The following is a 15,804-nucleotide window of genomic DNA, read 5'->3' as shown; positions in this document are numbered from 1 at the left end:
GACAAGTAAAAATAATTTTACAAACTGACATGGAAATGTGACAACAATAGAGAAACACATTTTTTTTTTTATCCTCACTAATTTTCTTATTGAAGTGTCTTCCTCAAGCTTTGCTAACGTGCAAAATAACAAGCCATTTACATTCGTTTTAGCGTGTTTTTTCATCCAAAAAAGTCAGATCTCATCTGAATTTCAGATCACGCAAGCTATTTGAACCGCGAGAGACACGGGAACGAGCTAGCACAAATATGGTAAGGGCTAAATGGCGTTACCCGGTGTGGTTCCGAGAAGTTCCCAAAACAAAACGATCCAAGATGGCGGGCACAGCTGGGAAGTTGGGCTCCAGCCGACTTGTTAGAAGTACTTCTAGTCAGAAATCCAGAGAATATAGAGACTCTAGCGATAGCGAAGATGATGAGCTCTTTGATGGTGAAAAACTGAAGACAAGGTTGATGTCGATGTGGAATAATATGCGACATGGTGGGTTGAAAGGTTGCAAGACTTAATAAGCCTAGCTTAAATATGCTTAATCTTTTTGTGCGATCTGTGTCAGCCGTGTGTGAAAATGTCATGTTTAGATTTCTTCGGTGCCTTTCCTGAGAGGTTATTGAAGCCACTGCGAGTAAAGAGTGCTTTTGACAAAATATATATTTGAGGACCTTTCCAAATACAGCACATCTACCTGTAGCAGATCAAAAATTCCATGTAGATAGGCTTAGACAGTCCAACCCTTATTAATCAAGCGGCCACCCCTAAAAGGCGACCAGTAATCAAAGTCTCTATTGTTTTTACCTCTATTAAGCGGCCACTATCCATTTCCTTAAGGGTGGCCATTTAATACCCAATATAATCAGAGAAAAAAAAATGTGTAATGTCTTCCAAAACTCTGTGCTGCAGCTCCAAATGCATTTATATTTTGACTGACCAAGGCATTTAGAACTCATCTGAATGACACAATAAAGAAAAAACTCATCATCGCCAATCAAAGAGCATGCTAAATTAAAGGTGGGGAGCAACCGCAGAATACCCTACCACTATTGTTCTCGATACTATTTGCACACATATGTTTAAAGGACGAGAAATGCACATGAATGAATTAACTCAAGTGGCAAGGTATTCTGCAGTTGAGCCTAAGGTGGTTAAGGGATGGTAGGACCAGGCAAGACAGAGCCATCTAGTGGAGCATGCAGATATCTATGGCAACCCTGACAGCAGGAACCTCCACATATCATGCCACTGATAAAATCAATGGAAATAATCCATCGTAGGAAAAAAGATGACAGCTGTAAATTTTACCACAATACCTTGCGAACATAACACAGCCTGTGAGGCACAAAGAAAGCCAAATTTTTACAATATTTGTCCCTGTATGAAGGACATTGTGTATGCTAGGTTTAAAGATTTTGTAACTCTTCTGTGCATTTTTATGAACATTGTTAAGGCTTTCGCTTGCTAAGAACTATGGGTAAATGTACCAGTTGCCATCTTTTGTCCTACGGAGGATTGCTAACTAACACACCTACCACTTACATGTACTTACCCTACCTATTTCTACACTCCATCCTTTGACATTCACGCCCTATTATATGGTAATTGCCTTAGGGCTGAAAAACCAGCTCCTTGATGGTGCTACTGAAAGTTTCTTCAAACTGTAGCATGACCTTGTTTTTATCTTGTGGTCTTTCTCAGGGTTTGTTGTGCCCTTTAAAGCACATTTCAATGAGGATTCACCAATATGGCTTTTAGGAAGGTGTTATCATGCTAGGAATCACGGTAAATTGTTAAATTTAGTTTTATTTCATTTCATTCAATATTTTTTACCATTCCATTAGGATTGTCTGTCATACTTTGTCTGGCTTTTGTTATTGTTCTGTTAAAAAAGCTTCAATTTATCTATTTTGTTGTTATTGTTTAAATAGTTGATCAACATTTTTGAATGACAACAAAGTCATGTTAAAATACATTCCAACCAGCTCAAATAAAATCCAAAGTGTATGTTTATTACAGTAACTAACCAACTCGCTTACTTGCAGCTGATGTAACTGAAAAATTGTTCAACCAATGAAAACTGCATGGATGTAGTAAATTTAAAATCATTGTCCAAAATAATAACTTCACTTAATATGGCCATATTGGAGAGCAGAGATAGTGCAGAGGTGAGAGTGCTTGCCTCTCACCAATGTGGTTCGGGTTTGATTATGGCTGGGTACCATATGCAGGTTGAGTTTGTTATTGGTTCTTGCCTTGCTCTGAGGGTTTTTCTCCAGGTTCTCCGGTTTTCCTTCCTCCATAAAAACCAACATCTCCAAATTCCAATTCGACCAGGATAGAGGACCCACATGAAAAGCGTCTAAAGCTGATGTGGCTTTCTAAATATTGTGGTTATATTGTTATTTTATTGTCCATCTGTTTTGTTAACCATAGTTCAGTGGCATATATTTGACATGTCATGCATTGACTACTCAGAACTTTCGTTTGTTACAGAATTCAGTGGTGTGCAATCTTCTGACAAGAGTAAGGTTTTGAGTATGGATGAATTTCAAAGAGACTTTAATTCTTTAATCTGGTTGACATATCGGCGAGAAATTCCCCAACTTGGAGACTCCGCATTGACAACTGACTGTGGCTGGGGTTGTATGCTGAGAAGTGGGCAAATGATGATAGCAACAGGCTTGGTTTATCATTTTCTCAAGAGAGGTAAAGACGTTTAAAGAACTACTAATAAAAGTTACTAATCAAGACATTGCATTAGAGTGTCAGAACAAAAAAAAGACGCATTGTGACAAGTGCATGACATGAGGGACTGATATTATTAGAAACCGGTTTAGACTGTTTGAGTGAGGACGAGGTGAGAGTAGAGAGCTTGTAAATGCTGAACAGACTTGCAAGGCGAATAAAATAGGTTGAAAAGTTACCCAGTGTGAGATCATTTCACGAAACCATCGTGATAAGAGCACTTTTCATTTGAGTGTTGAAAGTACTGTAACTTAATACATCAGTCTCAATTGGTACATGTAGTTCATGCAAGGCATAAGTTTGATTAAACCATTTATTGGAACTTTGTAAGGCAAATCCTAATACATGTAGGTTTAAATCCTGCTCTATTCTGTTTTTTTTTCCGATTGTACCAGATAATGGTAATTACCTAATGGTTAGTACGCTGGACCCAGAATCAAGCAGTCAAGGTTCAAGCCCTGGCTGGGATCCCTGTGTTGTGTTCTTTACTTTCACAGTGCCTTTCTCCACCCAGGTGTATAAATGGGAATCAACGATGGGCCAGCATTCCATTCAGGGTGGAGTAGAAATACTCCTAGGCTAGTGGCTTCATGCTACAGAAATTAGCAGAACCTCTAGCTGTATGGGCTATTTGGCCCAATGCAGACTTTACATTTGCCTAGTACACTGTAGTAAGTATGTTGATCAACATCCTGTTAGCGTTTTAACAGTCTGTATCTTGTGTACTTTGTTAGACTGGAGGACAAAGGGAAGATGTCACAGCAGAGAACAAGAACATTTCTACAAAACAGTGAGTAGTCAAAACAAGTCAGTACTGCACTACGGAGGCAACCTTTCTTAATACAATAAAAAGTATTATTATTATTATAACTTCCTTGTTTAGCAGAGATGCATTCAATACTAGAACAATTAAATTGATTGCCATAAATTGAGGGCAATGATGTCCCCTCTAACCTTAACTATTATTTGTTGCTGCCATGGAACAACTGTAACAATTCAATTCTCTGTAGATTCTTAGATTCTTTGGCGATCTCGAAGATGAAGAGCGCTGTCCATTCTCTCTCCATCGCCTTGTTTCTATTGGTAAACAGACAGGGAAGCAAGCAGGGGACTGGTACGGTCCTGCATCAGTAGCACATATTCTAAAGTAAGTGTTTTGATTTAAAACAAACAAACAAACTAACAAACAAACAAAAAAACTGTCAACCATTTGTACCAGTATGGAGAGCAGTAATGGCGTAGTCACTGTGCCTAAAGTGCTCACCGGTCTCACTAGTGGGGAGCTTAAGCAATGACAATGACGACGCCTAGTAAAAAATGTATTTATATTTTACAAGCGAAGTTCACGATTGTCTAGATCTGTTCGGTAGGCCAATAACTCTAAAAAACATGCTTTAAGGTAAATATGCAACAACGGCGTTCAATTCCAAATGGAAATACGAAAAATTAGCTGTGGTCATCCATGTTCCGTAGACGATGCAGAACTTGGTCATTTTCGTTGTTGTTTTGCAGAGAATGGCAAAGAAATGTACAAAGATTTATAACATCTGCACAGCTATTGTTTTGCTCATTAAACCTTTTGCTTAGTGACGTTCTCTTTGCCATCTTCGTCATGGTTTGCTTAAGCTCCCTAATGTCATCCAGCTCAAATCCAAGTTTGTTGTTGCTTTGCATCCTTGCTCAAGAGTCTGAGCATTTTTTACAGATTCTACACTTTTCCTCCTCAACAAAACCCAGCATTATAATGTCATATTCCACTGGAAACATATTTGGTTGAACAGCCACTCCATGGGTGGGCAACTGCTAACTAAAATCATCATATTAATTTATCTTCTTATTTATATTTCATTTCCCTAACTTATTGGGTGGGGTTATAATCATTTGATAATTAAAAATATCTAATGGCCATTATCATCCCTCTGAAACAGTCAACTGATAGAGATATCTGTTAACCTTGTACCCAGGTGCATTCAGCACAAACTGCAAAATAATACTTAATGATATATAATATTTATTTTATTCCCAGTTTTCTTTTTTTTTTTCCCTTATTTTTTCAGGCTTGCCATGGCAGGTGGGACACACCCTTTACTTCACGACATAAATGTTTATGTGGCTCAAGATTGTACAGGTTTATGCAACACCATTTACTTATAAGACCTAATTTCAATATTTATATTAGGCAGTCATCCAATGTTGTATGTCTGAATGTTCAAATGAAGTACTCTTTTACATCATTTTGTGGTCTGACACTGGATTTAGGGTGCATTCCTTTATAGTGATCTGAACCAGGATCAGCGTTCCAAGATCACTCAGATCATGGTGTATCTAAGGAACTGATCAATCCATGGTCACAGATTCGTCAGTTCCTTTGATGAACTATGATCAGAGTGATCTTGGATCACTGATCCTGATCCAAATCACCCCAAAGGAATGCACCCAAAGTCTAGATGTTCCCTACAGAACATTACATGTACTTAGTTTACAGTTAGTCCGATGACTGTTTTTCAATATTTTCTTTGAGAATTTTGAAGTTCCTGCTCAAGCCCCACACATCTATAGTTTGCAGAAAGAGCAAGGTTTCCAGAGTGGTTGTGATGTCACTTCAGGAATGACAAATCTTGCCACATAAATTTTTCTCATAATTTCAGGGTTCGTACGGGTCCTGGAAAACCTGGAAAGTCCTTGAATTTCACTGTGGCATTTTCCAGGACTGGAAAGTCCTGGAAAAGGGCCACTGGTCCTGGAAAGTGCTGGAAATCTGTTAAACTCAAGTAAAAAACAAAAAAATGAAATGTATGGCAGACAGCAAGGAGAATTAAAATTGAGCTCTTGGGAGTGAAAGGGTTAAGGTGAATTTTAGAGTCCTGGAAAAATCACTATGAGTCCTAGAAAAGTGCTCGAATAGTCCTGGAAATTTGTTTGTGAAAAAGGGTATGAACCCTGTAATTAGGTTCACATGAAACACCGATGATTATGCAGGAAGTTAAAAAATAATGTTTTTATTCACTTATTATAATTACTATTAAGGAATTCTTGATGCCATTGATGTTTAGGGGTCAGATGTTTCAAGGGTATGAGTGACTTATACACTGTACATGTAACCTTGAAACATTTGACTAGGGTATGAGTGACTAATACCATTGAAACATTTGACTCCTAAACATCAATGACATCAAGAATTACAGCAATTATAATAAGCGAATAAAAGATATTATTTTTTAACCTCTTGCTAAATCGTCTGTTCACAGTTTATACCGATGAGGTAGAACGGCTTTGTACAAGCTGTAGAACGCACAGCTGGAACTGTTCCAAAGGGAGGTGGCAATCTGTTATCATTTTAGTTCCTGTTCGACTTGGCGGTGAAGCGCTAAATCCCATTTATATTCCTTGTGTTAAGGTGAGGCATTCTTTTTACAACACCTGGTAGAATTAACAATTTGCAAGTGCTTATTGGTCTAGAGTGATGGTCAATAAAAAGTACATTAGATAAAAGCAATAAATCAAATTTATGACTTCCAAATAATTAAACAATGCCTGAATTGCTACAAAAAAAAAAACATTCTTTGATTTTTATTTACCCTATAATTGTAAAGGAAATTTTTACATTGTTGTGAAAAAACAAACAAACAAACAAACTGACCGCATTTTATCAGGGTGTCATGGAAATGACATCAAATAATGTTCAGAACTTTACAGTGAAACCACTTGCCTCGGTACACATGAGTTTTGAACATTATTTTAATTTGTAGTGTTATTTCTATGGTCCATAAGAACATGGAAAACGTGTTTGATTTGTCTAGTACTGATCTTGTGATTTTTGTATAAGGTAGAAAAGTTCACTTGTCTACGGAAGTGATAGATCTGATGATGTTTGTTTCTGTCAGTCCCTTTTTACATTAGATCATTGTATTGGAATCATTGGTGGAAGGCCTAGACATTCACTTTATTTTGTTGGTTTCCAAGGTATGAAAGCTATCTTAAGTTTTCTTGTTAATCCAGTGGTACCCCAGGTAGGCATACATGTACTTGGGGTTGACAATACTAACACTGTACATGCATCTGCAGTTTACTTAGATTCCTCCCTAGATGTGCCATTAGTCGACATTTGCTCAATTAATCCGTTACTTATTCATCTCCCTTGAGCAAGTGAGAGAGCACTCTTCGAGTGACGAAAGTCTCAAGCATGAGTGACGTACCTGTTATGAAACCCACAGGCCAGGGAAGAATTATTGGAAAGTACTTTTACAAAGTCTAATCCATCTCTTGTTGCTAAATAATTTATTATAATTGTAATGACACTATACACGGTCATTCTTTTCATATGTACACATATATATTGGAGTCATTTTTCTGTCTGCAGATGATAAAATGGTTTGTTTAGATCCTCATTATTGTCAGGCAGCGGTGGATATGTCAAAGGATGATTTTCCAACACAGGTGAATAATTTTACTGTTAACTTACAACTTAGAACTTGCAAGGAATGGGGTTTTTGTCCAACTTTAGCTCTTGAATGAGCTTTTGTATAACATGCAACTTTTCAGCTCTTCAATGCATATCAGGGTGAACTGGTCAATCTTTTAAATTCTCGTACCTAAGTTTAAGAAGTAAGCAAGGAGAATTGCTAGTCAACCAAATGTAACTGTCAGAAATATCATTATTTGATATGTGGAGCTTCCTTGTCTCACACTCTTTTTTAACTGTGCAATATCTAATTTCAGTCATTCCACAGCATTCAGCCACGTACTATGTCATTCAAAAAGATGGATCCCTCATGTACTATAGGTTTTTATTGTGATTCCAAGGCTGATTTTGAGCGCTTCCGACAGCAGACAACAGAAGTAAGGCACCGCACCTTGTATTTGATTTCAGTGATCTGTTATGTAGCGTGATAAGAGTGCGATATCAGAGAACATTTCAATAACTTGTATTTCAGCGATTGCACTGACACAGACATAAATGTTAGGACTTCCTTGCACATACACTGTAAACAGTAAATGTACATCGTAAAAGTACTATTGCTTAGTTTTTGTTTGAATGGTCGCACATTAAAGTTTCTTCCACAGACTTCTGAAATAAGAACCACCACGTCTAGCTTAATACTGTACTGCTCAGTAACTTTCATTGAATCTTCACACACTGTCCAGGGTCATGAGAGTTAGAACCACATTTTACAGCAGAACAAAAGCTACTGTACACTACCCCATGAAAGTACTGATCAATGGCTTTCATTTGAATTATGGTACATGTAATAGTCACACACTAGAGATTCATCCAAAGACTTAAGTCAGGGATTGGGACTGCTGTGTTGGGAGAAGGGAGATCTGCAGTCTAAACATGAATGTGTCATTCATTTTCTTTCAGGTTTTACGGCCACCGATGCAGCGAGGTGACTATCCCATGTTTATTTTCGCATCTCATCGTAAACCGCTAGCGTCTGATGATTTGGTTCGCAGTGCAGACCTGTCCGAGAGCCTTCTAGAGAGCACGGGAACAGAACCCGAGCCTGAAATACCACAAAACAGTGTTGCAAGTGTATCAGCGATAAGCTGTAGCCCTCCTCCAGAGGAGTATGTTGTTCTTTGACCAGTACTCCCGTGGAGGGTGGGGAAAGGAGTTTTTAAGAAAAGTCAGAAAATGGTGGTACATGAATACCTGAGAGAAGTTAGTGAATGTTCCGCGAGAATTATGCCGATCAATCGAATGTGAAATCTGATTCAACATTGTTGACACGATAAAGGGTTACTACACAATCAAATTCTCGCAGCAGTACTGTAGGAGAATCTTTTTTTACAATATTTACCTCATTAACATAAGCAATACAGTTTCTGACGGAGCTACAAAAACGTTGTAAACGGTTAACTGTCTCAAGGAATTTGAGCGCGATGTACTGAATGCTTTTTATGCAACGCAGGTTTAAAAACTCAAAATTTTACAAAGAATGTATGAGCTCATTAACGCATTTGCAAGCCAGAGATTTTGCAGATTTGACAGCCAATTTCTCCTCGAATATTATAGGCAAAGAGCCAAAACGTTCACCAATTACTAAGTTTTACAAGCTCTTTAAATGATTGTAGTCAATTCGTGTCTAGCGTGATGCCTTCTCTGCGCAAAGTCGTATGTTAATGTGGAAAAATTTATTAAACAATGACGTCAGCAAAGATTCTCCTATAAGAAATCTGTGCAGAGCACTAAGGAGAAAACTTTTTCTGTCCTACTGCTGATTACGTTAAGATAATTAATTTTATTTTCTTCATAATTATGTGCCACTTGTGTTCTATGAAGATTTCTTATTCCATTCCTTTCGAGATGGCAGTATAAATTAAAGTGTACAGTGTATATTGAGATTTTTATGAAAAATTATGATAATTGGCCATTGGTCGTTTGTTCATAGGTACAAAGCACTGAATTTTTTTAATTATTTGCACAATAATGAATTATTGTACGTTTGGTGTAATCTCCAGTTCTACAGCCGTTACCATATTTCGAATGTCACGCAATTCTTAACGTTGTGTGCATGTCAACTCGAATTCGTCATGTCACGCAACGCAGAGTTTCTGGAAAAAGACAAAATAAAAACAAAACTGCGTTTTTCAATTACCAAACGAAAGAAAGAGATGTGAATAGACTGAAACATTTGAAAGTATGTGAGATGTGTAAAGAAAGGGAAAAAAAGAATGGATATATTTTTATTAATAAAATTCTTGATGCAAACAGGTTTTTATTCAATGAATTATGAACAGTACTTTAGGCTACAATATTACAGGTTGATTCGAAACGTTTTGTGATATTATGAAACCACGAGTCAAAGATTTATTAGGACGTGGACGGTAAAGGCAGGGACAAACGCTCTTAAAACAGAGCGATATGCACATTGTACAATCACAGGCACCCAAATTCTCTCAGTGAGTCTGCTATGTGGTGTGTGTGTTGTGTACATCCCTTTCCCGTTAGCAAGAGAACATGAAGAGTGAGAGAGTTAATCCCCAACATAAGCCTTATTCCCAAGGTAATCCCGCTCAAGTTATTTTTAGATCTGGTATCCAGTCCTCCCGCGGATAACGATGTTACCACGCGTTGTAAGTAAGTAAGTAAGTAACCTTTATTTAAACACGATAAGTAATTAAGCATGCAGCTTGTGGGGTCGTGTGTAAATAAACAATAAAGAATAATTACAAAATAAGAATTAAAAAATTTACAATGTAAGATCTAATCTAGTTTGAATAAAAATTTGTAGCTAATAATAATTTACCTAATTTGGTAAAGTTGTGGTGAAAAAATGCGTGTAAAGTAGCTTGTTCCAGGCTTCTCGTCAGTGGCGACGATCGAAAAAGCGCGCGGGCTCACCACTGACCAAGAGCCTGGGGCAGGCTTCGTGTAAGGCTGCTTAGGCTGTCCACGCGAGAAAAATTCTGTGTTACAGGATTGGCCATTTCTAGACCCTCGTAAAGGTTCTGAAGCTGGGATTGATCTAAATAGAATACTTGAGAGGTAATACTTTAGGAATAAGGCTTACATGCGAAATGAACTCTCTTAGCTTCATCCCCTCCTGGCTCATTTATTTTTAGGACGGTGCCTACTTTTGTTGGTGCGCACACGTTCTGCACATCACGCAAGCCATGGTTTAGCTCCACGCGCGCGCTGGGGCTGACATTGACGCAATCAACTACGCTATCACGTACACGACAAAATGAAAGCAAAATCTTCCTACTGTGACCAAATCAAGTTTAATGAACCAGTACTTAAACCAGGAACACCAGAATAGCAGCATATCGCTAACCACTAACTGTTTACGTCTTCCAGCTGAAAACCTAACTGTTATCTGTCGAAAATTATACTGAAATCCAAAGCATTTTTGTTGAGATTCAAGGCTAATTATCTCGAAAAAATGCGTGGCTACCCCCATTTTTTTTTGTAGATTCCTATAGCCCTTGCAAAGATCTACTTTTTCCGCGTGGTCCTAACCTGGCGAAAAAACCTTTGCAATTAGTAGGCACCATCCTTAAGCGCTGTTTTTTTACTTCAGTATTTTGTAAGTGATCAGATAGCAGTATCGAAGCCGTTCTTCGTTGGGTGTGGCGTGTAACTCCCGTTTTTCTTTTACCACAAGACTCCATTTACCAGTTTTCTCCAACTCTACACACTTGTCGCTGTAACCAAGGCCCGCTGGGTCATACGAGTCCACACGGATAGAAAAGATAAATAGGCCACCTGTATAGAAAATGTCATCAGAAAGATTGTGTAAGTTATAGTATGTTGGGAGACTATTACGTACAGAAACGCAACAATTTATAGGGTATTAAGGATGAATGACTGACCTTAAGGGCCCATCTTTTCGAGCCGTTGCTAGGGAAAATTTATTCTCATATAACCTCGTCATTTTTAGTTAGTTCAGAGTTATTTTCATGAGTTTTAACTTTTTCATGATCAGCAACACTAGTGATGACGTCATCAGGCCACGCCCATGGTCATGTGACTAATACTGAAAAAACGCAAAGGCTCCCAGGTAAATTACTTTATCGGAATGTTTTTCATTGATTTAATTTTTTAATTTAAATCCTCAATACGCTATGCATAGATTTTGTTTCATTTCTAAAAATTCAGATTTTGAGAGAATTTCAAAATATTAAAAATTTCGTAATTTTCTGAAAGAGCATGATTTCGAAAAAGGAATGCATACCTATGTCTCCAACGTTGGCTTTAATCGAAATCCGTCAAAAAAGGCCGGATTTAAGGAAACACCGCGTTTCCTTTAGCATTTAAAGAAACCGGAAGTGCGCCCGATTTATATTGGAAGTTACCCTATCAGCGCGTGCGCAATTGACACTACCAGCACACTTCGGTAAGATCAAACAAAGCCACACGGAGTTAGTTTTTCTCTTTCTATTGCTCTTGTTTTTCTGTCTCTCTCTCATTTTGTCTTCGCTTGCACTTTTTTTACTTTGCATTTTGTGAAACACAAAGAAAAACATCTAACATGTGAGCGAATTTGGAAGTTATTGAGTTATTCGCTCAGGCTGACGTAAGTAACCGGAAGTGAAATTTCACCTCCTTAGCAACGCGCGCGAGCGCGCGCATAAATCGGTTAATGGGCCCTTAAGGATGAATAATAGACCTTACCAGCATTCTACTTCAGTGCGTACGAACAATAGTACGAGAGTGACTTTGGAGTGGGCATTTTCATACGTTTTCTGTAGTTTTGTCCACCCTGACCTCGACTTTGCGCCATAAAGTCCATCGTTTGGTGGAATGCAGGAAAGGTCTATATCTGATTCGTCAAGAGAGATTGGGGAGATCAAAATCTACATATTGTTTTCACATAATTTAATACCGTCAAACAAAAATCCAGGTAATGGGAAATAGTCTTGACCACAGTTAGTAGGGGGTCCAATAACCTGTGAACAGTCTCCGGATGGAAGGATCTGACCGCGGTTGGAAGGACCGAAAAGGAACTGGCTGAGAATGAAGAGGCCGAGGGAGAAATGGGGTGGGGGTTGGGGCACCCCTCCCATCTCTCCACTCCTCTCTCTTCTATCCTCTTTCTTTCCCCTTTCTCTTCGCCTCATCCTCTATTTGAGAGCCTATTTGCAGGCTTAGGGTCTTTGGGGGCACTACCTTTGTCTTGACCTTCTCAGTGTCAAGGTTAGTGAAGAGCTCTTAACTACTGTTTTTAATAAGACGACCACTTACCAGGTTTTACAAATCGTGCGCATTGCTCGATCGCCCCAGGTTTCACCTGCCCGTAAACTATGGTGCCCGCGCATAACACGACGTCATATCCAGCGGTTTCCACCTCCTTCATGTAAGTGTCCGTCAAGGGAGCACAGATCAGTTTCTTGTAAAGGTTCTTAGATGCAGCTAAATTGAGCATTTGCTGAGAAATGTCCAGCGCTTCAACATCGGTGTATCCTCGAGCCTTGAGCATTTCTCCAACACCACCTGTACCAGCGCCAACATCAAGGATTTTCATGTTCTTTCTCGGGTTGGGGTAGACATCTTTGCGTTGCATGGCGCGATCGAATGCCTCCACGCACAGTATGTGGCCTTTGTAACCCGTGTTGTGGCTAATCTGCAAAAAAAATCCTCGTTAGCATTGCTTTCAAGGCGTTTTTAAAAGTTGGTTTTCACGAGCGCGAAAGCACAACCCTAATTAATCAACATACGCAGACCAGATGAGCTGTTGATAATTTGTGCCTTTTGTTAAGAAAAAGTTCCTCTAAATGGCGCTACTAGACTGCTACTTAACAGCACCTTGCGTTGGACTGCTTATGCCTATGTGCTAGTGAAAGCCAGCCTTTCATTATTATCGTCCTAAAAGGGGCTTTTCAGGGGTAATTAAACAAATCGCTACAAACGATTAAAAAACTACACATTTGGGGGTCGAGTAAGACATAAAAGGGTCCTTTAGTTTGGACCACGATTACAAGACTGAGTATGAGTACGATTTTCGAATTTCAAATCAGTGACGTTTCCAGAGCCCTCGCTCTTCATGTTGGTGTTAGGTAGAGAGGGTAGCTGATCATGATGTGATGAGATGGATATGTGACGTGATAAAGTGGAGCCTGAAAATAAGCATTGAAAAGTCATTCTCGTACTCAATATCGTATTCGTACTCAGTCCCCGAAACATTTAGAATTCCAACGGGCAGGGAGGGACGAGATAGCTGTTTTACAAGCGTGGCTGAGAACTGGAACTCGGATGAAAAAACCCCAACTGGTCGTCAGAACGAGGCTTGAACTGCGCTACCTCGCGCTCGACAGCGCTGTCTCCCCACCCTGTGCTAACCACGTGACCTCTCAGCTTCCTAAACCTATCCTAACCCCGTGACAGCTCTGCTTCGTGACCCAACCCTTACCACTCGACCACGCGGCCTCCTGTAATGTTCCATGTATATTTACCTTTTCCCAACAAGGGGCCATTTCATCGTATGCCAACTTTGATTCTTCCAAGGACGAATTTGCGTCTAATTTCAAGAATCGCGGGGTGTATTTAATTTCTGCCGTCATGGTACAAGTTATGTGACTTCTTTGAGTATGACTGGAAGAAGCAACAACAACAACAAGAGATCAAACATGTCCTAAGATTTCCTTTTCATCGTAAAACTTTTAAAATCGTTCACAACCTGAAACGCTCAGTTGGTACCAAGAAGAGGAGGTTTTTATGTCCAGATTTGAAACTCAAAACATCACTGTAAAAAATTGTGATTACGTTAGCAACATCAATTTCGGACACACCAAACTGTTTCTAGAATTTGCAGATTAAGGTAGAAAGTTTGATGGCATTTTCTTCGCAGTATTCTAAAAAAAGCTATTTACGTTTATCAACGTAATATATCAAACTCCAAAGACCTTGTTTGACCGCATCTCCAAATATCAAGAAGAGAGTTGAAAATACGACGCGCAGCGGAGTATTTTTGAAGAACCCTGAAATGTTTGGAAATATTGTCAACCACAGTCCGAGTGAGAGTTTGATATATCTTCTCAATCAAAACTAAAACTAAGAGGAAAACGGAGAAACAAAATCGTAAAAATCTATGTCAATTGAGGCTCCGGCGTTTTCACTCCGAAAACGCATCAAATGTTTTCCGTCCACATTACGCTGAAGAAATTTGAAAATGCAACAATCACCGGTCATTTTCGATTTGTGCTTGAGGAAAACTTGGGCAGGAAAATCACATGATTATTAGCGACGTCGTCGTTTTCGAAAAGCTCGATCCGTTTTCAAAATGTTTTCCGTTGACACTAAAACCGCCGACGTTTTCAAATTCCTCCAGTTTGAAGGGCGTTTTCCAAAAGTTCCGTTTTCGTGACGGATTAATGTAGACGGTAGGCCTAGTAAACATGGAATCCTGGAATTCGGAACAGGAACCGGAACCGGAATACCCCCGAATACCAAGGATTCTGGGTATTCCCAGGAGCCATAATCGGGGACGTAGACCGTAAGTCTCGGGATTCGCGCGCACCTATGATATGGGACAATTTTTCTATTTTTAGAACAAATTGCGCCATCCTGACGTCATATATCCGCGCGTATTCACGCACATGTCAGGGGCTCTCGCGTGGATGTTGTCACGTTGCGTGATCAAATGGTGAGAGTTAGAGATTCTCTTGCGTATTCTTCACAGCGATGGCAGGGAATAAGGCAGGGAATACGAACCAGGGCGCTTATATGTAGTTTAATGCTCTGAGCTACCGGAAAAGGTGGGTTTTTCAGGGTTGAAAACAAGACTTCAATCTCGCGCTGGGAATGAATAATAAGATCTGCTCACGCTAGTTGTAAGCTCACGCGTATGCTTAAGAATATAGCAAGAAAACTCTCTACTCTGGTATCGAGTTAATTTGTGAGTTTCTCAGACAATGTTTAATCATAACCAAAACCTGTTTTGATGGTTTCTTATTGTCTCTGCTTGTTTCGTGAGTTTGCAAAGGTTTTTGAAAGGAAAATCTGACGCGTACAATTCGCTCATTTGCATAGTGCAGCTCGTGCACTTTCAAGTCCGAGTCGGTGTTTTCAATTGTCAACAAATCTTGACAAAGATTTCTTTCGTTATCTTTTGTGTTGAGATGCTGCAACAAATTTCACGAATGCAAAAAAGGCTACTAACATCATGTGTGTTTCTTCAACATAAGCATAGTGAAGTTTTACACTGCGAAAATGAAAATAGACAAGGAGTTTTTATAACTCGATCAACAAAATCGAAATCGTTATTCCAAGTTGATTAAGGAAAGCGTCATCGTAACTTTGCTGATTGTTTCTGCTTTATTCACATATTTTCAGCTTAGCTTTTAATATGTTCTCAAACATTTATCAATCTTAAACATATTTAAAAACTATAGAGCTATTGTTTGAGTTCGATGTACGCTTTCACACGAAAGTGCGGCGGAAGTACAATTTGTCATGTTTACTGACTGTACAAAACACACATCGGCGGGCGCTCTCATTCATCGACAACAGAGAATTTACTGGATTTTTACACGAATAAAACTGAACAGTATCTACGGACGTAAAGTTATTAAGCCTCGATGAAACATCAAGCGTTGCTTACAATTCACGCGAAACTCAAACTAGCA

General features: G+C 39.1%; 3 protein-coding genes across 7 annotated transcripts in view; 2 read left to right on the top strand and 1 right to left on the bottom strand.

Moving 5' to 3' along the window:
- LOC110062233 (uncharacterized) overlaps positions 1 to 15,804 on the top strand; it is a 38,402-nt gene that overhangs the window by 7,773 nt on the left and 14,825 nt on the right. The window lies entirely within an intron of this gene.
- Positions 80 to 9,448, top strand: LOC110062241 (cysteine protease ATG4C-like). The gene is made up of 11 exons (XM_020769119.2): positions 80 to 480; positions 1,690 to 1,773; positions 2,485 to 2,697; positions 3,471 to 3,526; positions 3,747 to 3,883; positions 4,794 to 4,864; positions 5,985 to 6,133; positions 6,621 to 6,699; positions 7,097 to 7,173; positions 7,456 to 7,575; positions 8,099 to 9,448. The coding sequence occupies exons 1-11, from the start codon at positions 249 to 251 to the stop codon at positions 8,318 to 8,320; spliced, it is 1,440 nt and encodes a 479-aa protein (XP_020624778.2). The 5' UTR covers positions 80 to 248; the 3' UTR covers positions 8,321 to 9,448.
- LOC110062251 (methyltransferase-like protein 27) overlaps positions 9,436 to 15,804 on the bottom strand; it is a 9,311-nt gene continuing 2,942 nt past the window's right edge. The window contains exons 3-5 of the mRNA XM_089287669.1: positions 13,633 to 13,771; positions 12,425 to 12,803; positions 9,436 to 10,945 (exon numbers count right to left, since the gene is read on the bottom strand). Coding sequence (XP_089143795.1) covers positions 10,752 to 10,945; positions 12,425 to 12,803; positions 13,633 to 13,740 — 681 coding nt within the window. The 5' untranslated portion in view covers positions 13,741 to 13,771 and the 3' untranslated portion in view covers positions 9,436 to 10,751. The remainder of the gene's footprint in view (positions 10,946 to 12,424; positions 12,804 to 13,632; positions 13,772 to 15,804) is intronic.

The sequence above is a fragment of the Orbicella faveolata genome, unplaced genomic scaffold, assembly GCF_042242905.1.
Source record: "Orbicella faveolata isolate gen_17 unplaced genomic scaffold, um_ofav_v1 contig_14, whole genome shotgun sequence".
Taxonomy (NCBI): Eukaryota; Metazoa; Cnidaria; class Anthozoa; order Scleractinia; family Merulinidae; genus Orbicella; species Orbicella faveolata.
Note: the sequence above shows the minus strand (reverse complement) of the source record. Positions and strands in the feature narration are given on the sequence as shown.

Bases quoted from the DNA above. Each gene is read 5' to 3' on its own strand.
- LOC110062241 (XM_020769119.2), top strand. From the start codon at position 249: ATGGTAAGGGCTAAATGGCGTTACCCGGTGTGGTTCCGAGAAGTTCCC. The intron at 4,865-5,984 runs GTTTATGCAACA...GTCTGTTCACAG, and splicing joins TGTGGCTCAAGATTGTACAG to TTTATACCGATGAGGTAGAA. The intron at 6,700-7,096 runs GTATGAAAGCTA...TTCTGTCTGCAG, and splicing joins TTATTTTGTTGGTTTCCAAG to ATGATAAAATGGTTTGTTTA.